The 23402-nt window shown below is 36.5% G+C and overlaps 2 protein-coding genes across 6 annotated transcripts; one reads left to right on the top strand and one right to left on the bottom strand.

Annotated features, from left to right (window-relative positions):
- Positions 1-2974: 2974 nt before the first annotated feature.
- On the bottom strand, positions 2975-16605 carry LOC132189174 (uncharacterized). Of its 5 annotated transcripts, none has more exons than XM_059603762.2 (10): positions 16229-16605; positions 15727-15972; positions 12157-12432; positions 10320-10403; positions 7339-7455; positions 7092-7247; positions 5771-5917; positions 5499-5615; positions 5251-5403; positions 2975-3197 (listed from the first exon to the last, which is right to left on the bottom strand). In XM_059603762.2, exons 1-9 carry the CDS (start codon positions 16445-16447, stop codon positions 5281-5283), a joined length of 1485 nt encoding a protein of 494 aa, XP_059459745.2. In that variant the 5' UTR covers positions 16448-16605; the 3' UTR covers positions 2975-3197; positions 5251-5280. The 5 variants fall into 5 exon arrangements, with proteins under 5 accessions (XP_059459745.2, XP_059459747.2, XP_059459743.2 ...); XM_059603764.2 differs by having other exon boundaries at positions 2975-3148; positions 5247-5403; positions 5771-5911; XM_059603760.2 differs by having other exon boundaries at positions 2975-3148; positions 5247-5403; positions 16229-16604.
- Positions 16606-17798: 1193 nt separating this feature from the next.
- On the top strand, positions 17799-22657 carry LOC132189173 (receptor homology region, transmembrane domain- and RING domain-containing protein 2). The gene is made up of 4 exons (XM_059603759.2): positions 17799-18193; positions 18922-19152; positions 20457-20861; positions 21682-22657. The coding sequence occupies exons 1-4, from the start codon at positions 18070-18072 to the stop codon at positions 22251-22253; spliced, it is 1332 nt and encodes a 443-aa protein (XP_059459742.2). The 5' UTR covers positions 17799-18069; the 3' UTR covers positions 22254-22657.
- The last annotated feature ends 745 nt before the right edge of the window (positions 22658-23402 follow it).

The following is a 23402-nucleotide window of genomic DNA, read 5'->3' as shown; positions in this document are numbered from 1 at the left end:
AGGGCAACAGAATCTTTATTGCCACAAAATTCCTTCTACTTCAAGTATTAGCTGTTATATATCTAACCTCTTCATATTGGTTTCAATGTAGGTAGGTATTATGGCTCACAATTAAAGGGTCATGGTTGATCAGGAATTTGACTCATTTAATTAAATGAGTCTAGTTAATTAAAGTTGACATATATATATATATATATATATATATATATATATATATTGACACGATATGAACCAAACTCTCAATATAATGATAGAAAATTTTTAACATAATCCGTGAACTCGACATGAACTCGATACAAAAGTAGAGGGTTATAATTGATGGGTTTGAACCGTTTAATTAAATAGGTCAAATTATAATTGACTTATATAGTTTTATACGCGTGCCTTAACATGACGCAAACACTACTTAAATTTGACTCGTTTAATTAAATGAGTCTAGTTAATTAAAGTTGACATATATATATATATATATATATTGACACGATATGAACCAAACTCTCAATATAATGATAGAAAATTTTTAACATAATCCGTGAACTTGACATGAACTCGATACAAAAGTAGAGGGTTATAATTGATGGGTTTGAACCGTTTAATTAAATAGGTCAAATTATAGTTGACTTATATAATTTTATACGCATGTCTTAACATGACGCAAACACTACTTGCCACCTTTAGTAGGCGTGGACAAAACCAGGAGCCAAGGGGCCCCATGTCGTCCTCGCTGTTTTGAAATTTTTCCTTATTGGTTATCGGGATTTCTTGTGCTATTACAGGTGAATTGTCATCATACTAAAAGTCTAGACTCTTTGATTCTGTCTCTAAAGTAAGATGAATCAGACGATTTACTTTAGAGGTTTAGGAAGTGAGTTAAAAGAGAAGAAACTTGAAAAAAAAGAAAGAAAGATGTAACTTGGACAAATTTACTTTAATATTTAACATGTCAGCAGGTCTTCCATAGATTCAGCTCTTATATATGTCCTTTCCTAAACAAAAAGAGAAGAAACTTGAACAAATAAATGAAAAAAAAAGAAAAAAGAAAAAAGAAAGAAGTAACTTGGACAAATTGACCTTCATATTTAACATGTCTGCAGTCTGCAGGTCTTCCATAGATTCAGGTCTTATGTCCTTTCCTATATGCCAAATTACTTTACCTTATAATTGATGTCTCTTTCAATGTTGACCGTGTTGAGTGTACTCCTTCTAAAATAACACCACCTCCAATGCAAAATCATTTGTGAGTGACTAGTGAAATTGTTGTTTACTTCTTCCTAGAAGACTCTAGGGAACGTGGTTTCTTTCTTTCTTAGCAGCTTCATATTTTGGCTTTCTAATTAAAATAATGGAGCCACTTTCCTGAATTATTTTTATTATATAGTTTTTTTTTTGCACAAGTACAAGATATATAAATCATAACGATGATGTTTGTCTTAGCATAATAGCATATTATCAAAATACTCCTTCCGTCAATTTTCCGTCCAAAAAATAACAGTTATATTGCCATGTCATCTCTTATAAAATTGTACTCTGGACGGCAGTGAACTTAGCTCAGCGTATGGAACTCCACAATGTTGTTTTCGAAGGGGATGCGCTGGAAGTAGTCAAAGCCCTGAACAAGGAAGGGAATTGCTGGACGACCTATGGGCAAGTGCTGAACGATGCAAAAGAAGAAATCAAGAAGCACCAGGGATGGGCTGTTCAATATGTTGGCAGAACAGCAAATGGAGAAGCACATCAGCTAGCAAAAAGTGCGTTTATGTATGGTAAGGGAAACGAATGGAGGGAGGATTTTCCCTTCTGTGTGGGAGAACCTGAACCTGTTTGATGTTTTTGTTGTTTTAATGAGAACCACTTCAAAAAAAAAAAAAAAAAAAAAAAAAATTGTACTCTGAATATATATCACACTATCTCACAAATGGGTGAAGATTGTGGAAGCCCTGCAACTTCCAAAAGGGTGCGCCAACTATGTAGCCAACCGTGAGTCTCCATGGCGAGCCATGTGACGGCCAATTTCTTATATATATCTATATATATATATATATATACACGTAAGGGTATAATTATAACTTATTGTACTCACCTAATAACTTAAATATTCATCTGACAAATGATTTTGACGCATGAAGTATGAGATGGTGTAGTTGGTAAAAGATACTACTGGCACACGTGGTAACTTGAGTGTTATTTTTTGTTCGAAATATTGAAGAAAGTGGTAATTTGACAAAGCTAAAACCAATGTAGTAAAATTGGATTTTAACTTCTTTTATTTATTTATTTTTTTAATCGACTTTAGCCCATCACATAAAGCTAGGGGTGGCATTTATTTTATTATAAATTATAGATTTTCAGAGCTATATTGATAGGTTATTGTGATTGGGTTGCGACTAGAAATGAGTTTGCAACAATGGAATTGTAAACTGGAAATGAATTTGAACGAAACAATACTCCACTCTGGATAGGTGTTCACCACACACAATCTTTTTGATCAAATTACTCAATGAATGCTCCTAGATTCGCTGCCTGGCCGTCTACTTGTAGAACCGAACACATTGCCATGTAAGTGGCGGGTCAAGATTTATTGAAATTTCGAATTCAGGCCATCCATTTTCTTTCCAATGATCATTGTTCTGCCATGTGTCCCACTACTAATAAAATAATAAATATTTATTATTTTATTATTTTATTACTAGTGAGACACGGAGCAGAACAATGATCCTTTGATAGAAAATAGACGGCCTAGATCAAAAATTCCAGAAACTGAAATTCCCTTAAGAATTTAAGTGGATCCATATCCGTAAGTGGCTCTAACAAACGCAAACATCCATAGTAACCAACTAGATAAGCTTCTATTGAGACTTTGGATTGGATTGGGCAGGACTCTATCATATATATTTAGAATAATTATAATATAAACAACATTTATGCAACTTTGAGAATTCCTCTATTTCAACAAGAAATAAAATACACATTCACAACATTGAATACTGAAAATTACATAATAATAAAAAGAGTACATAATAATACAATGTGTACATAAGAAAGTATCACGTATCAACAAAAAAAAAAAAAACATTATTCTTACATCCAACTGATCTCCATCCCCAGCTCCTCTAGTCTCGCCGTACAACAAATTATGTCTTTGTACAAGCTTCAAAATACCAAAGGATTACAAAGTCACTTGTGAGAATGCAGTCAAGCTGGAAAGAAGAGAAGAATGATAATTGATTTCCAATTCATTCAAGTGTTGAACACATTAGGGCTGAGGGTTCAAGCAAGCATAGCATGGAGAAGAGATTGGGATGTAGATGGAATTTTAAGGCCAAATTATCTCTCTTGGGTTGAGGCAAAGACAACTAATAGGTCTAAAGGGATCCTACTAATGTGTTCATTGAAGTATTGAACACATTAGGGCTGAGATTCAAGCAAGCATAGCATGGAGAAGAGATTGGGATGTAGATGGAATTTTAAGGCCAAATTCTTTCTCTTGGGTTGAGGCAAAGACAACTAATAGGTCTGAAGGGATCCTACTAGTTTCTCTACTTTCATGTTTAAATATCTCAGGCAAAGATCTCAAAACTTTCCTGACAATTCTATTACCAGGAATCTTCCCCTAGATTAAAGCTAGAGTTCACATTGTCATTCAACTGAGCATAGAACTCATTGAACGACTCATCATCTTACATTGTACTCTACTCAAATTTAGTAGTCAACAACTGAAGTTTGGAGTTCTTAAGGATTTTAATACTTTCATGTGTGACTTCTAAAATCTTCCACATCTCCTTGGTAATTTTACACAAAGAAATTCGCTTGAATTATTCAAGTGAACCAACCATGAATATTGCATTTAATCCCTTACTGTTGCAATTACACTCATTTAATTACTCCTTAGACCACATGTCAATGGAAGTAGTGGGCTTTTCCAGCAATTTTCTATAGAAACCCAAATGCGTTCATCTAAGGATTTCAAGAACACTCTCATGCCAAACTTCCAATATGCACAATTATTTCCATCAAAATAAGGGGAAGACAGTCAAAGATTGAGAGTTTGAGACTAATATTGAGCCATTGACCAATATAAATAAATTATAAATAATAAAAAATCGCGTCAATAATAAAAAATCGCGTCGGTTAACTTTATTCTATTAGTGTCGAATATATAGTGAACCTTGCTCTGATACCAACTGAAATTTACCAAAAGACCACAAATACTTAGAACGGGGTAAATAGGTGTTTTCTCAAAATTCTCAGTCAATTTAGAAATAATTACACACAAAATTACCAAAATCAACCAGAGCATAAACAAATCATACACATATTTCAGTGATGAAGTGGAAACCTTTTGAAGAACTCTTCAAAAATAAACGCCCTCCTAAGGCTACCAAACCTAGAAAATGCATTTACTATAAAAGAATTAAATTACACATTCTAACTTATAAAACTTTTGTAACTAAACCTAAATTGCACCCTAACAAATGACCCGTATGTCTCCCCTACCACAGTAGCTTTAGAACTTCTAGCCAATCCCTCTATCGAGTCTCCTCTTGCAACCCAAAACTCCAGCGGCTTGAAAGTTTTAAGAAGTTGTGTGGTTTAATCAAACTCTTAAGAAATGTATGAATTGAAAGCATATGGATCTAGGGTTTGCAAACCTTAGATTAAAGAAATTATGTATTTGAAAGGGGTGTTGGGTCGGGTTAGGTCAGTTTTCAAATCCTATGAAACTTACTGTTGACCCAACCCCCACTCAGTAGTTGATCTTTTCACTGACCCCCAACCTCGACATGAACATGATCACTACCTGATCAGTTTTGGTCAATTCGGTTGAAAGTGTCAATTTTTTGGTTTTTCTTTAACAATTCTACCTCAAACAAGTAATCCTTGCATGATCCTAGCTGACACCAAATCATTGCCCCAATTAAAACTACTAACTCAACAAATTTTATTCAGCTGTTCCTTACAGTTTACAAGACTGGGACAAAGCTGAGCAAGAATTCATTGTATCTACCAAGCTGCACCAGAGCTCTCCACTTTGATCCTATTTGGTCCACATAAAAGCCAAAAAGAAACAAAAGGGGAAAACAAAAGAGGGAAAAAGAAGGGAACCACAAAGCAGTTAACATTATCATCCTTAACAAGAGTCAATCAAAGGACAAAAATCACATCATATGATGGGGTGGACCACAAAGAACTACGTGTATGTGTGTGTTTTGCAAGCGTGTTTGCACATGTGAGAGAGAGAGGGTTACCTACAAGAACTCAAATAACTTCAACAAGTGAGTATCAGTTGAAATGGACTTTAACATCATTTGTGCATCTTCCTGCAATATGACTTTCCTCTCCACCTGAGTAGCGTAATGCTGCAGATTTTGAGCGACTGTTTTCTCCACAGAACTTTGTGCATTCCTTGATTGATGAACCTTGATAAGATTCTGAACTTGCTCTATTTTCAATAATTATGCTGTAACATAAGAAAATCTCTATCATCGATTATGACTTACAGATCCAGGATGGCCAGACTGGCCACAGGTGTAACAAGAAAGTTGTCTGGGATGCATATCCAGAAAGTCCACACAACAGAGATGACCAAAACTGTTGCACATATAACACTGTATTTTCTGCCCACGAAAAAAGAATAACAGCCAGAAAACAGGATTCAAGAATCAGTATAAAACAACCTTTCCAGAATACAACATAATAAACAGGAAAACGGGAAAAGGTTAAGTGGAAAGAAAAAGAACACAGAAAGTTGCATTTGGATCACCCTACAGACCTTGAGATCATCAGGGGGATACACATTCCTACACGATAACATGCTATGCCCTGAACCCCCGCATCTTAGACAAATATTAGAACTTTGATCGTCCAGACAATCTTTTGCAGAGTGGCCTTTTCCTTTCCAAACAAAGGAATCCTGGCGCTAATGGGAAGTCAAGATTGCACTTTAGTATTCAGCAAACGAAATCCAAGCAATTTTTATAAGATTGTGGCCCAAAGCTACCATAAATCAAGATTCTTTAAGGAATGTTTCGAAAATATATTAACAACAGCATAAATGGCACAAATTTGCTGAAATTTTGTAAAAATTGAGATATTCTATGTTGGATTCTTATCTCTATTTTTCAGAAAGCAACTAGTGGGTTTTTTAAATAGACTTTGGCAATCTTAAAGATCAAGACCCAGAGCGAGTGAATTTGTGATTAGTGATTATCAAAGAGACAATTACCTTGTTATAGATTTTATCTATATGAAGCCTAAAATTTAGTGATGGAAATGTAAAAGCTTCTTGGAAACTACACGCATTAGAATTACTTATTTTCTAATTGACCCAGAAAATATAATCGTCATTAGGCAATATACTTAGCTTCGGGATGAATAAAAACAATTAGAATATTAATTAAATAATTAAATTCACCATTTACTATCCGCTTACACTTTTGAGATAAGTGGTCATTTGACTCATTTAACATGGTAAAAATAGAGGTCCTGAGTTCGAACCTTGATTTTACAGTTAACTCCACAATTCATTAAATATTCCATGTATTGGGTCTTACTTGTTAAAAGGGAGTGTTAAATATTAACTTAATGATTAAATTCATAATTTTCTATCAACTTAAACTTTTTAGAATAAGTGGTGATTTAACAATGCCCAATCCGAGATGTGCTATGATTCACCACATTTATACTAAATCCTAATGTCTAGAATCAACTTACAGATTTAGTACATACGAAGAAAATCTCATTTTTGCCGTACTTTTTCTCAATGTTGAACTGCATTTAATTAGAAAGATGCAGACAAAAGAAAGAAAATGAGAGACTGGTATATACATGATAAAGATACTCCATATTTTTCTATGTCTTGTGTAGTATGCTTTATATAAATTGTTGGCCAGCTTCCAAACAGTTTAAACAATTGGGATGAATGGATCGCCAACAGAGTATATGAGGATGGCTGTCCACAGTTGAAAGACATTCATTCAGAGCAAGGTCCATTGTCTAACAGAATAAGCTTTTAGGACTGTATGGTTCTCTAACATTTTAATCAGTTAGTAAGGTTTTGTAAAGTAACTTCAACTTTCAAAATAGTATGTCACCTGTTTGCAATATTTCCAACTATGATCAAAACTTGCACAAATGTAGCATGGCCTCTTTTGCTTCTGCACTTTATAGTGTACTATTGTATGACGTTCTTCTCCATTGCTGCCAATGTCCCAGCTGCCATCTGGAGGATCAAAGTATCTGGATCTCCCCTAGAAAATGGTATAACCAGGCAAAAATATGAGCTTATGATTACAAATAACATTTTTCAATTGGAAATAAGGTATTGACATTTCAACTCACAAGACGCCTTCGCGACACTATCTTGTAATTTCTCCCAACTGTTTCTTTTTCCAATAACAATGCTCTTTCTAGAACTTTATTTGTGACAGGTTGCTTCTCTCCCCTTGCCATATCAACCTAAAATCAGAAAACTGTGAAACAGATCATTCTAGAAGACTTTTTTTCTTTTTTTTCTTTTTCTTTTTCTTTTTCATTATTATTTTTTTTTATAGTGTGGAACCCCTCTAAGGCAAGGCTACTTTGTGTATCCACCCTAGTCGGATAAACCTCGGACCCATATAAAGCGCTCCCTCCACACAGATCAGGTAATACTTCAGCTTCGCCAACAAGCTGGCCCCAAGGAATTGTTTGCACTCAAGGGGATTTAAACTTTAGACCTGATGAGAATGCCACCAAGACCAAGGCCTAGAAGACTCAACTAAGTAGTTTCTTTTCCAAATAGAGGCATTTATTAACTTGACACAACTAACTCAAAGTTTAAAAAGAAGGGCTTAGCAATTATCAGAAAGCATTAAATAAGATTCCATGAACTTACACTCAAAGATTTCTGATAACATGTTTTAGTAATACTTGCAATTAAAATTTTGTACTTTTGTAAAGACATCAGCAAGTTGATCTTCAGATTTCACACTTGTAACTATGTCCCACTTAGTATCTTGTCTCGTACGAAATGGTAGTCTACTTCAATGTGTTTGGCTCTTTCATGGAACATAGGATCGGAAGCAATGTGTATGTGTATAGTGGATTGGTTATCACAAGATAGCGGGATAGAAGTAGGTGCTGGGAAGCGTAATTCTTGAAGGAAGTATTGTAACCAAGTTAGATCACTAGCAGTATGAGCCACCGCTTTGTATTATGCTTATAGCCCTTCTCATAGTGAAAGCCATACCTCTAGGTATAGCCCTTCTCAACCAACCGGGCATTGAGGCGGTCAACGGAACCATCAGGACGGAACTTAACAATATACACCCATTTACAGTCAACAATATGTTTCCCAGGTGCCAAGGGAACAAGATCCCAAGTCCCATTATGATGTAAAGCAGTCATCTCCTACTCCATGGCCTGCCTCCAACCCAAGTGGAACAGTGCATCCTAAACAATTTTAGAGATGGAAACACTTGAAAGTGGGGAAATAAAACAAGAAAGAGAAGGCGACAACGATTGCCAAGACATAAAGTTACTAATGGGATGCTTAGTCAGTAGATGGTGGAGGATCAATAGACTGAGGATGACGGAGGGGGCACTAGAGTTGTCAGTCGTGGACATCTGGTATATACTTGTAACGGTGTTGGAGCCTTCGGAGGCAACGGCTCATGGGAAGATACAGGAATAATTAAGGAAGGCAGGAACTAAAAGTCGGAAAAAGGATAGAAGACACAAGAGACTCAAATTGATATTTCTTGGGAGAATCAAGACCTAGATTCAACAAAAAGTAACTTCAAACAAGACTAGAGAGTAGCATTGATATCCTTTCTGAGTACATATTAACCAAGAAAGACACTTAGTGCAGCAAGGATCAAGTTAGTCAAAATGTGGACTAAGATTATGACCATAACAAATACATCCAAAAACTCTTGGAGGCAAATGGAAGACTGGAGAAGAAGGAAACAAGATGGAGTGAGGTCGGTGAGGAGATGCTGCATCCTGTTGATGAGGTAGAGTGCAGTCAGTACTGCATCACTCCAGAAAGGTATGGGTATAAGGTGTCAATTTTTGCGCTCAGCAACACCATTCTGTTATGGTGGGTGAGGACCAGTGGTCTGATGTACAATGCCTTTGTCAGATAAATAAGAAGCAAAGGAATGAGACATACTCTTTAGATTCGAATTTTCTAGCCAACTTGACTTTTGATTTATTTGCTAAAAAAGATGAAAAATAGATATCAACTCATAACGACTTTCATTAAAAATAATAAAGTTAGCCGGTAGTGGTCATCAACAAAGTATTGAATTTAGTTGATGCAACACTAAAAGAACCTTAGACATCGGAGTGTACTAACTTAAATGGGTTAGAAACCCAACCAACAAAGCTAGACAGAAAAGACATTTGGCGTTGTTTACTAAACTGACATGCTTCACAAGACAAAGAAGATATATGACCCCAACTCTCGACTTAACACTTCAAGTGGACAAAGACGGGTGACCAAGCCGACAATGCCACTGGAAAGGAGATAATGAAGACTGAAGTGCCCATGAAGGAGAGTTCAAAGCAAAGTCCAAATAGTAGGGACCTCCAACTTTGTGCCCCATGCCAATCAACGGCTTCGTCTGGATATCCTAAAGTATATAGATAGAAGGGCAAAAACTAACACAACTCTGAAGATCTTTGGTGTGAAAGTGTTGTAAGAAGAGAATGTACAAAAAGAGAGTTGTTCTGTGTCTTGGCCCTCACTCTATCCATTCCATATATATATGAGAAGCATTTACAATATGACAAAGAATATTCTAGAAAGAGGACAGCTAATAGGGACACCTCACTAGGGATGCCTCATCAAGGCTATCTTCTAGAAGAATACAACATAGCATAGCATTATCTCTCTAACAAAGGAGGATTAAAAACAAAAATCAACTCCCACACGATACTAATATTATCACTAGTCTTAGTTTTTTGACCTTTTTATTTGAATCTTTAATCCTCTTCACCATGTCATTGAAGTTTAGATCTTTAATTTCCACTATCCACAGTGCTTAGCAATGATCAATCTCCCACTTCTTCTTTCCCCTTTTCAGAAAATTAAAATCAGCAACCTCATTAAGGATGAAAAAAATGGAAGTCCATAACCAGGATATGGTGCTGATAAATTAAGAGAAAGAATGAAAAATAGTATCCAGTACCTGCCATGTGTTGTTGAAAAAGTAAGAACATATACAAGTAGGCAATACATCCAATAGCTAACTGTTATTACACATTCCTTCATATTGATTATAAATTTAACAAACCATTCAATTTAAAAGTTTATGGGACACAATGTTTTCAGTTACCTCAACTGATGCGGCTTCCAATGCTTCTGTTGTTTCTGCTGCTTGAACTCTAGCCGACTGTCCCATGTCTTTTGTAGCATCAACCTGTAGCAAGTGAATGGGAAAAAAAAAAAGAAAAGAAGAAAAAACACATGATTTGAGATTATCAAACTATAACGCTGCAATAACAATGCTCCACCAGTTTCTAAGGTGATACTGATCAAGTTCAAGCATAGGTTCCTCGTCACCTACAGCAAGGGAACCGGTAACAACAATTAGGTTGAATTTGTGCTGCCTCTGTGAATTCCCAAGGGGTGTTAAAAAATGAAGAAAAAGAGAAAAGCAGAAAAAAGGTTATGTGGATAAATCATTGGGAATTGAAGTTAGGTCACATGTTCAGGAATTGTGCAGGATGCAGGACACACAGTTCTGAAAGAGAATCCATAAATTCCATTTGATTAAATAAAAAAATGGAAGACGAGGTTAGGGATTCAATGCCTATGACCCTTGAATGGAATAATGAAGGGCATGTAAATCAATCTGTGATTACTAAGAGGAACAAAAAGACAAAGAAATAGTTGTCATTAGAGTTCGATCAATTATTTGGGAAGAGGGAAGGAAGGCCGATTAGAGTTATCTTTTTTTTTGATAAGTAAGGCCGATTAGAGTTATCATCCTGTTATACGTTATAATTTCCAGTACTCAAGTCCTCTTCTTTCTTATAAACGAACCTGATTTTGCTCTTAGTTTTAACACAGCTTTTATTTTGGTGTTTCTTTATAAGAAAGAAAAAACTCCAGTGATACATTACACATACAATGTACCACATGTACATAATAGACAAACGCACACCCACAAACTTTTTTGTTTGATAACTACGCAAACATAAACATACAATCTCAAATTGAAACTATTCTTTGGGGCAGATCATGTTGCGACAAAATAATTTTAAGATCCAAAGAAGCATAAAAGAGACCGAATAAAAATAACCTAATCACCATGGACACCAAGATTTAACGTAGTTCCGCTTAACAAGCCTACATCCCAAAGTGGTGACGAACAAGAGAAATTCACTATCAAAAGATGGAGTACAAACAGTAGCAAAGAGAAAACCTTTAAATCCAAAGTCTCAATACATTCAAATCTCAATATCAGACAAAAGAGGTTTGTCCCCAAAGGAAAACACAGAAGAGAACTATTTTTCTAATTCTCTAAACCTTTGGTGCAGCTGACCACAAAACTGTGGATGATTGACTCGACTGCGTGGCTCTTCTTTTCTCTCTGTTTTGTCGAACTGAAAAGCCGAATTTATGACTCCTTTTATAGGAGTTAATGCTGGTTAACTAAGGAATCTTTCTTGAGCTGGGAGAGGATTCCCTCACCGATACAAGATATAACAAAAAGTTAGGCCCACCAGACTTGAGAAAGTCAAGTCATACACGACATATCATATTCTCATATCATTACTCTTTCTAATTCAGATAGTTTCTTTTTTCTTAACAAAGCAAGTCATCTCTTATTTAATTGCAACATCTGAAGCTATATTACTAATAGAAAAGGTATTGAAAAACAATAATTTTAACACCAACAAATAGAGACTCAAATTTCCCATTATTCTTATAACAGTGGTCATAAAACTGCAAACAAAAACAAAATTAAGGTAAAAGTGCTCATCAGGAAACAACAACTCATAAGGCAGTAAATCAAATGGAAAATTTGAGTCCATCATATTATCTTCAATGAATTTACTATTATTTTCCCTCACTACTTCTCAAAAACCAAACTGCAGAAAGGAACAAAAGATAAATAAATCAATGCAATTGAAAAAGAGAAAAGAAATTGTCAAAGACCCACGTACAGACACTTCCTCTTGAGCATGACATACAATCTTTTCTTTCCCTTTTCTCAACCTCTTCCTCTTCTTCCTCCTCATGAAAGCCTCTGCCTCATACATAGCTCTAAGGTTGTCAAAGCCAGTAAGATCTGAAATGACTCTGTACTCATCTTCTAATTTTTTCTTCATGTTATTTGCATCTACATGTTTACTGCTTGCTGTCAAAATAATAGAATTTTTTATTTCTTGATTCTTGTTTCCCGATATTATTTCCTCTGCTCTTTCTGCCATATTGTTTTCCTGTAAAACAATGAGATAATGAGTCCCACTGATTACTTGAGTACAGCTAATGAGTCAAACTATCAAAGGATACTTGTCAAATGAGTATAAGTGGATTCATAAATTCCATTATTTCTTTTGGTGCAACTGAAAAAATGAAGGAAAGAAGGTTAGTGGTACAACGCTTTTAAGCCTTGAATCAGAATTGAACATCGAATGACAACATTAGTATGAGATTTCATTCTTTTCTTTCTTGGTTTTTTATGTAATTTACGTCAATTCAAAATCTCCATAGAATTAATTTTAATCTCTGAGAAGACTTAAAAGAAAATAGTCTATACGATAGATAGTTGATTGTTCAAATAGAGGGAAGGCCGGCCAAAAAGAGACATCACCTGGCCATATGTCTAATGGTCATAGCCATCTGGTTTCTTATAGCTGAGCTAAATTCCCTTTTAGTTTTAACAGAAGTCTTCTATATTTGGTGGCTTTACATGAAGAAAAAAATTAAAGAAAGAAAAGAAATTCCAATAATGCATGAATACCTATATATATAAATACATGCAGACGCACTTCAACTCAAAACAAATCTAGGGGCACATTAGTTTCTAATACCACAACTGTATCTTCGCAGATACTTCTATTTTCTTTTTTCTTCTTTTTTTTGACAGCTTTCTTAGCCTACTCTTATTAACTTGCAACATCAGAAACTATAGTACAGTCCACTCATGAATAAACAAAGGTATAGAGCACAAGAGCATAATTGTTTTCAGTTTTAACGCTGAGAATTCTCTTGTATTTAAACACATTAGTTGGTGATATGAAAAATATTGCAAGTCGACTAGAGGCCAACCAAAGCCAATGGGCTCATGGCCCCATGGGGCACCCTGCCCCTCGGCAAGTATAGAAGGAAACCCCTCGCTTTAGCAACCATACCCTAGAAGGATTGGCCCTATAAGGATGGGGATCAATAAGGTAGACTAGGAAGGAAAGATCTCTGTGATGATCCACCACCTTCCATACCATACCCTTGACCTCCAATATCTCCCATATCTGACAACTTGCCTTATGTATGGCAGTCCTATGATGGAAATCAAAACCCTAATAGTCTATTTGGGTGTGCGTTTGAGGGGCTTAAAAGTGCATTTAATACTCAAAAAGTCCGTTTGAAAAAAAAAATACCCGTTTGGTTAAAAAAAATTGAAGGCACTTTTAAGGGTATAAAAAGCCCAAAAATGGCTAAAACACACTTTTGGCAAAAGCTTAAAAATGAAGCTTTTGCCAAAAAGTGTTTTTTGACTTAAAAGCTCTATTTTTCAAACACAATTCCAAACATGCTCTAAGTCTGAGATACGCACACATTTTCTCTTCTCATCTTCTTGATTCCTACTTTTTCATAAATTACTCTACTGACTTAGATATTAGAGTGTCCACCGTAACCCCCAAGGAGACACTTGTGTCTGTCTTTTATTTGTCTTTGCAAGTGTCCTTGACTGGATTGCCACAATGTGACCAATCGTATCAACAGTTTGCGCCATATGTGGGAACATTAGAGCATTCACGGCATCCCTAGACCAAAGACTCATGCCAGGAACCCGGTCAAGAACTACCCAGACGGATGGAGCCACCACCCCTCATGACCAACAGTTAGCAACATTGGAAGCGCAGTTGCTCTCGCTCAGAATATGGCCCTCGTCCAACAACAAAACGATGAACTCAAGCAACAGCTCGGCGAGCCACACAACATCTCCATCCACAACAAGGAGCGACAACTCACTCAACCCTAGGAGGAAGAGGTGGAAGGTGGAGATTGGTAGAGTAGCACCAGGGTTGAGGGGGCCACTGGAACGACTCCAACCGGCGTTCCTTCACCTTCAAACACAAGGTGGCTGTTGTCGATGCACCCTTGAAGGCCATTAGAAGAAGTGGAAGAACGATAGAGAAGAGGAAGTTGCTCCGGTGAAACAACAACCGACAAAAAGAAAGAGGAAGCAAGAAAGGAGTGGATATCGAATAAAATGGGGTTTGAATAAAATGGGGCCTTTATATAAGAATCAAATACTAGTGGGAGGGAGAATTCAAAATTCCAGCCTCTCATGAATTGGGACGCCCCTTCAACTATCGGTGCAGCGTGGCATAAAATGCGTCCATCGAATAAGGTGAATGTTGTACGACACGTCATTAAACGATCTAATCATTGCCTTGGGAAGATGATTTGGGTAGGCGGCCCATAATTAATTGCCCAACTCTATGTTATGGAGAAACAAACCAAATTGACGGGTCTCATCTATCAACCGTACTCAAGAAGTGCGCCCATCATTAAAACTTGTTCGATGTGCCCTAGACACGTGTACCTAGGATCTGCAATTATCAAAGGGCCCTCGGTCACCACCCCTCGGTCTCCCTATTTCAAAGGCCAACCTGAAAGTCTCGCTGCTGACTCTCGCACAATTCCATTGCCTCATCGTCAATCAGAACCATCAACATAAGGCACATAAGTGGAAATCACACCGCTTAGTCAAGGGGCAACTGGTGATATGAAATATCGTAAGTCCACTAGAGGTCCACCAAAGCCCATGGGCACACGACCCCATCGGGGCCCCCGCCCGCTGACACAAGCCCCATGGATGCCCCACTAGGCAATGGATCTCCAATCGAAGGACCACTCCTTAGATAGCTTCACTAATCAATAGTATCCTAGCCTATGATCACCTTGATCGACAATCGCACACATGAAAACCTAGCGAAATGAGGAAAAGCATCCGCCCAATAAACCTTGCCTATTACAAACCCGGTACCCTAAAACGAAGGATTTGCCTTATAAGGAGTGGATCAATAAGGTAAACCCAAAAGGAAAGATCTCTATGATGATCTGCCACCTTCCATACCATACCCTTGACCTCTAATATCCCCATCTCTTGCCTACTTGCTATATAGTAGTCCTATAAAGGAGATAAATATGGTCTGCCATCAAGATTGCTTCCATCCGATGGCAGAATCACAAGATATGGTATTTTTTTCTAAAGACTGATCTGATTGAAAACTGCCCTGCATCACTACCCCTTCAAAAATTACTCAACTGACTTAGGCATCAGAGTGTCTATCGCCGGCAACCCTCAGCGAATCACATGCGTATGTCTTCGAATGTGACCTTGGCCGGATTGCGGCGGTGTTGTCAACTGTATCAACATTAGTCATGAAGGTGCAAAGACTGAAACGAAAATTATCTTTCATAGGAAGCAAACAAACCAATACCCAAAAAAAAAAAAAAAAAAAAAGGACAAAGGAAAGAGCGAGAGACCCACGAAAAGATACCTCCTCTTGAGCGTAACATACAGCTTTTCCATTCTTTTTCTTTCTCTTCCTTGCCTTCCTCCTCCTGAAAGCCTCAGCCTCCATCATGCCTCTGAGGTTGTCAAAACCAGTAAGATCTGCAATCACTCTGTACTCATCTTCATATTTTCTCTTCTTCAATTTATTTGCATCTTCACTTTCACTGTCCGTTATCAAGATCACAGGTTTCTCTATATTCACCATTATTATTTTCTCTGTTTTATTTTCCTGTAAAATGACATAGAATCTAATTCAAACATTGAGAGCATTCCTTTTGATAAAATTGGAATAGATAAAAATAACTAACAAAGACATCTTTAGGCTATGGATTATAATTTATGATAGCCAAGTCACCTAAATCCTCCAGCCATGTACCATCTCCAAGCATTTTCACCATTTTTTCCACTCACTCTTTCCCAATAACCAAACAGCAAAACATAACCAAAAATAAATCAAAAAATAAAATAGAGATAGACCCACATACAGTTTGTTTCTTCATCATTTTCTTTATCTTCCTTCGCTCCCTTCTGTTCCTCCTCATGGAAGCCTCAGCCTCAATCATGGCCCTGAGGTTGTCAAAACCAGACAGGTCTGAGATCTGTTTGTACTCTTCGTACTTTCTCTTCGTCACGTTAGCTGCGGCAACCTCTTCTTCTTCACTGCTACTGCTATCTAATAAGATTACAGGCACCTGAGCCTCCATGGTTGGACGCAACTCAGAGCTCCCAAGTCTCAGCTAAACCACACCAGTGTCCGTTTCCTTTTCGGTTCAGTGTTTCTTTTAGACAAAAGGAGTCCAAAAACCTTGGCTAGATTCGTCATATTTGCTAATTTTGCCGATTACCAGAAATGTGTCATCAAACACCACTATTTCTGAAAAATTGAAAACAATACTTTTCTCCTAAATACCAGAAATGTGCCATCAAACAACACTATTTTTGGAAAAAGTAATATTTATCTCAATATTTTTCTTACCTTTTTCTCATCTTATAAATTCAATAAACTAATCATTAAATTTGTAAACTCACGTAAATTCTGCATAAATTTAATAATAAATTCATCAACTCACTATAAAAATGATTAAAAAATGAATTAATTATATCATTTCTTTTTTAAAGATAATACTTTTCTTCTAAGAGCATCGATAGATGCATTAAAAGATTGATAATAGTTAATACTTTTCTTCTATATTCTTGGTTGATTTCACCTTATTGGTACTTTTTTAACATTTTCAAGATGGAGATATTAATATGGCACCCCTAGTTATTGCCATAATGCCATCCTTAGATTAAACATTTTCTTAAAGTGTTGGAGATAGTGTCACCTTTAGTGGAATTTCTAAATCATTGCATTTCTTCTGTTTCACATGACACCACTCATAATTAGAAGATTTGGTACGATAATGGAGCTCAATTTACTCAATAGGTGTGCTAAAGTAGCAATGATGTTTAAGTTTGTGTATTGTTATCTCTTGATGTGACTAGAAGTCTAGAATTACCACATTGATCAAATATTTTGTGATCTTCGATGGATTTTTCTTTAAGCAAGATGACAAGCATACGGGAAAGCAAATCACAAATGTTTGTGATTTTTTATTTCCATTGGGAAAGCAAGTCACAAATGTTCCTTCTTCATCTTTTCAACACTCATAGTCATTATCGTCAGTTTCATCGTCTCTATCAATCTCTCTCAATTATCACCATTGAGACAGTCGGTCACTTACCCATTTGGTTATTTATAAGTGGCCGAACCATCCTTTGCTGTTGGACCACCTCGAAACAGTCAAATGAGTAGTCACCACCACTAATAATGATAGGATAAGCATAACCTAAAAATATTTGTGCCATTGATTTAAATTAAAACTATCGTACAATACAGTATATATTGCACCGATCTGAATCCTAAATTGACTTCCACTTGCAAGGGTGCTGGGAAGCCAATAGTGAATAGGGCCACATCGTAATATTATGGACACATAATAGAGTAATCTAGGCCCATTTGGCGGTGAGGAATGAGGATAATAACAAAAATAGGATATTAATAGGAACAACCATTTTTGATATTATCTATATTTTTCACGTAATAATATATAATAATTCCCCAACTTGAAGAGCATCAAAAGATTAACGAGAAGATTCAGATTTATTATCCAATATCCAGTATCTCAAATGGAAGCGGATGTATCCATTAACCGAATTATGATTTCTGCAAAACCCTAACAAACTTCTCTTTATTGTTTGTGTCTCTGAGGAATTAGGGTTTTTTGTTTGTTTGTTTGTTTGTTTATTGTTTGGGAAATCTCAGAATTTGATTTTGGGGGAAGATATGAGTCCGACTCTGGTTTTCTCGTTGCTCTCTCTATTAGCCGGTTGTTATATGGCGGCAGCGAATGTGGTACTCATGGGGAACAACGTCACTCTCTCTTTCGACGACATCGAAGCTAATTTCGGTTAGTTTTCTGGGGTTCTTCCGTTTTTAGCGTAAATTTCATGTTTGGATGCTGAGAAAATGTGGGAAGAAGTAGAGGAATTTGTATTTGGGTGTTTATATATTATTTTTGGTTATATGGGTATTTAAATTCCGATTAATGGGGACCTGGGTATTTTGCAATTTTCACTCAGGCTGGGTAATTCATCTGTTGGCTTAGTTGAGTTGAGTTGAGCTGTTTCTCTCTCTTTTCTGTTTTTTGGCAGACAAGAGCAACTTCATTAGTTAAAGTCGTAACCCAAACGTTGGAAAAGAATGAAAATTTTGGTTAGATTATTGTTTCTTGTAATAAAGATGAAACTTTTGAATTTACTTATGCTGTCGAATGGCAAATTTTGTTTGATCATGCATATATGTTACGTTTACCCAATTACCTATAACTTGTAGTTTTTTTTTTTCTCTCCTATTCTTCTGAAGAATTAATCTTTTCCAGAGTTTATACTTCATTAACTTTTCATTAATTCTAAAGAGTCGTGTGTGTATGATAGGTGTATATGTTTACATGATATTTAAGTTAATATATTTTAGATTTCCAGGAAGAGAAGATGCAAAACTTAAGTTTAGATATTGAAGGTGTTCGTTGTGTTTATGCGACTCCGTGTGCATATGTAAGGCCGCATGTACTGGCCTGTAGTTCTGTGATATGTGATGTTAATACATTTTCCTTGTTGTGTTATGCCTTGTTTTCAGCTCCACCGGTTAAAGGTTCAGGGGAATGTGGGGTATTATACGCAGCAGAGCCTCTCGATGCATGCTCAACATTGACAAATAAAGCTGAACAAGCTTCAAATGCTAGCTCCCCATTTGTTTTGATTATTAGAGGAGGCTGTAGCTTTGAGGATAAAGTTAGAAGAGCACAGAAAGCGGGATTCAGAGCTGCAATTGTCTATGACAATGAAGATGATGGTGTCTTGGTTGCAAGTAATGAGCTTTTCCTGCATGAAATCAAATCAAAATTTTCCTAACAGTCATACTGATGCTTGTTGGTTAATTAAATATATCTTTACTCATAATATGATACATATAGAAGTATGCAAGTGCTTACATACTTTCTACTGGGATAAAAGATGAGGTTTTATAGCTCACCCAGCTTGACCTTAGACAAATGATGTAATACTTTTATAATGGTTATACGGCAATTGAGTTAGGGATACGAGTCTCCAGCTAATAAATTATGTTGCTTGAAATTTCCATTGATATGATTTCTTTCAGCAGTGAAACAGTAGTCTAAAACATACCTGATCAGTTCATTGGTGCACTATATGATACCTGAAAGGTGTCAAGATAACAGCCTTGTACTTTTACCAGATGTTAGTAATATATATATATATATATATATGACTTACAAATATATGAATGTACAGTTGTATGTATATTCTTGTTGAAGCTTAAAGGTCATAGGGTGTTAAAAAATGGAAAAAGGCAAAAAAGGTAACCATGAACCATAGGGCTGGGCACTGACTGGGGAATTCACTATATTCACATATATGAATGTTCACTACCTACAAATATATGAATATATAGTCTTGTCCCTGGGACTTCAGCTCTGAAGCTTAAAGATCATAGCGCATTAAAAAGTGAAAAAAAAAAAAAAAAAAAAAGGTTACTGTGAACCTTTCTGAGTCTATCAATTTTATGTGGTATATCAGTTAATTTTGTCTGTAACAGTGCATTCATCTAACGTTCTGCATATGGATTTGTTAAATAATATGTTTAACCTTCATAGCTAAATCATGTGCTTTTACATTTAGCGATGAAGACCTTCTGTAGGTGATTAAAAGGGGGATTTATTCTTTTACCTGGTGTCACTTTATCCTCCTAAGGTTTGTTCTATTGCGTTTCGCTACTTAATCTAGAGTGAATATTGAGGTGAAGTGGATACTTGATGACAAAAGGTAAGTGGGACAAATCTCAAGGGGTAAAGTGACACTTTCCCAATCAAAAGGTGGCAAAGTGAAAAATGGAATTTACCATAGGAGGGGCAAGTGTAATTCACCATTAGAAAGGGTTAAGGTAATATGAACACTCCCATTTTTGTTTTAAAACTCAGTTGCAAGTAATATCTGGAATTCTAATCGTTTTGTTTGTATGGTCTATTTTCCATGTTTCTATAATAGACGAATTCTCTTTTATTGATTTGCATCTTATGCTTTCTTCTTTTAATTAGTAACTAGAAATTTTGTTGTTGCGAGAATCCCTAATTAACTCTCATGGGCACAATGCAGTGGCAGGAAATTCAGCTGGTATCAAAATTCATGCTGTGTTTGTTTCTAAAGCTTCAGGTGAAATACTAACAAAATACACGGGCTTATCTGACATGGAGCTATGGATTATTCCAAGCTTTGAAAACTCAGCATGGTCTATCATGGCAATCTCTTTCATTTCCCTACTTGCCATGTCTGCTGTGCTGGCTACTTGTTTCTTCGTTCGCAGGCATCGTGTAAGACGTGAACGACCTCGAGCTTCTCGTGTCCGGGAATTCCATGGGATGAGCAGTCGACTAGTGAAAGCAATGCCAAGTTTGATATTCACTGCTGTTTTAGAGGATAATTGTACTTCAATAACATGTGCAATATGCCTTGAAGACTATAGTGTTGGAGAGAAGCTCAGGATTCTACCGTGTCGTCATAGTAAGTCTTTCTTACCATAGCAAAGATGGCAGTGTTTGAAATTTTACTCTATTAACTGTATATGAGATTTTAACTTCAGATAATGGTGAAGATTTTCAAATTAGCTTGATTTGAAGACCTACAAAGTTGCAAACTTTTAGTATGTGACCTAGCATTAACATAAAGTAATCAAAGAAAAACATCTGGAGGAAAATGTACTAGTCTGGCTCTTAAAATTAGATGGCATCATAAAGCTTTATGAGCTAATTGTTTTGTTCTACAACATCAATTATTTCATCTAGAGTTTTCTTTTCATTCAAGGCTCATTTAGAATCCCTCTAATTTCTTTTCTTATTGTGCCCAACCCTGAAATCTAAGCTTAGGTTGTGTTCAGTCGTAATGGCTTCCTGAAGGAGGATCATTAGCTGTGGCTACGACACTTGCATGTTTCATGGGTCATTGCACTTTCTATTTTCATAGCCCGACAAAATAAGCCATGATTTTGGCCAGATAACCCGTGCGTCTTTGTTACTGAGCAAGATTGTTTCTGAAAGTGTTTGCTGTGCTTGATTGTGCGAATTTCATACCCACAGCCAAAAATTATGTTTGGATGAAGGTAGTTTCCTACAAATTAGTAGGTGGGAGTATTTTTGCAGAGATGGAACTGTATCTTATTTTGTGTTGTACAGTATCCGTCATTGGAGGAAGTTCATATTGGTTTATCGATGGCATAAAATTTTCGAGGATTCTTTTGCTACAGCTTATTTTATCTTCTTTCATTACATTCTCATACGTTAATTACCTTGCACATATATTTATGATGTTTGTGGGAATTTGACAGAATTTCATGCTTTCTGCGTGGATTCCTGGCTTACTTCGTGGAGAACCTTCTGTCCAGTTTGTAAGCGCGATGCAAGAAGTAACACAGGTGATCCGCCAGCTTCTGAATCAACACCGTTGCTTTCATCCAGCCCAGCCTCTGTGGCTTCTTCTGTGTTGTCATCTGTGAGATCGTCGTTTGCATCATCACCAGCCGTACAAATAGCACCAGCATCATCACGATCTCCTTCAGTTTCTCGAATTCACTCTTTTGCTAGCACTCCTTATGGTCAGCAGTCCCTCAGTTACTACCGCCAATCCCCTCCCATGAGTGTAAGCCGAAGCTCAGTAGATCTCAGGAATGCATCATCTCAAAGATCTCATGCTTCCCATTTGGTTTCACCCCATTCATTGGGTTACCCATCTTTTTCACCACATAACTCAAGATACATGTCTCCATATATTCCAAGCACAAGCTATGCATCACCGAGCTTTGTGAGTTCGTCTGGTCATCAGCAGCACCCACTACATTGCAGCGAGTCGGCTGCAAGTTTTTCGCCCTTTGCTTCTGCCCAATCACTTCCGGATTGCTGAGTCAAAATTTAGCATGAGACTGACAAACTGGGTAGATGCTGCCAAGAGCTCATCAGATGGAGTCAAACCAACATCCCTGAGATGATTTTTACCTCTGGCTTGCACCGCAAAGTTGCTGCATCGTGATACGATTCTATTTGACTTTGTTGCTTGAGTCATCAGTTTTCTTAATTGTTACTTGCTGCCACCTCGCATGTACATTGTAGTATAGGATTTGTGTCATTTCTTAAGTCGCGAGTGTTTTGTGCTGTACTGGATTGCATTAACATTGGTGTTTTGATTGTCTTCGTTTGTGAGTATAGTAAAACCACACTGACCAGACAGATGTTTGGGGATGTGCAGAAACAGCTTCTTTATGACTTTGCTCTTTATCAAGAATCAACTTCTTTCCTTTTTTCTGGATACTGTTTCTCCTTTCTTTTTGTTGTCATGGGGCTGAAAATCTTGAAGATTTCCAACGTCAAAGAGTTCATTAGCGAGCTGATGTCAAATCTGATTTCTGTCATATTGAATTGACTGGCTTTATAAGAGAAGCGAGACTCATGGCCTTAGTCCTCTGAACCAAACATTGAAGGATCTATGAATAAATTGAAGACTTAATTTGAAATCTGTCCAATTAAAAGTGCCAGCTAACTTTTGCTCAAATAACTTCATTAAAATTTGATTGGGAACTTTTTTTTTTTTTTCTTGGATTGAAATCTGGATGAAGGATATATGTGGCAAGAGCGGTGAAAATGCTTGTTTTGTTTTTTGCTTCACATAAACTGGCTTTTGACTAATTGGAAGAACAGGATAAGATGTGATTAAACGCACCATGGAAGATAAGATGACTGATTTGACATGCATTTCCAATGAACAAATAACAAGTTGCCTTATTTTATTAAGATGAAGAGGCAACTAAATTGTGTATTCCATATCCATCAGCAGCATTAAACAATTGTCCTCAAGAGGTAGTTCAATTGGCTGTGAACCATGCCTAATGAAGCGGAGTTTAATAGTTCCAATCCCCTCTCCCCTTCCCATGAGTGGACAAAAAAAAAAAAAAACAAAACAAACAAACAAACAAAAGTAGCATTAAACAATTAGAAAGATGTGATAAGCTGAAGATAAATTCATATCCAAACTTTCTTTTCTCTGATTATAATCCAT

This window comes from Corylus avellana, chromosome 9, assembly GCF_965113065.1.
Source record: "Corylus avellana chromosome 9, dhCorAvel1.hap1.2, whole genome shotgun sequence".
NCBI lineage: Eukaryota > Viridiplantae > Streptophyta > Magnoliopsida > Fagales > Betulaceae > Corylus > Corylus avellana.
Note: the sequence above shows the minus strand (reverse complement) of the source record. Positions and strands in the feature narration are given on the sequence as shown.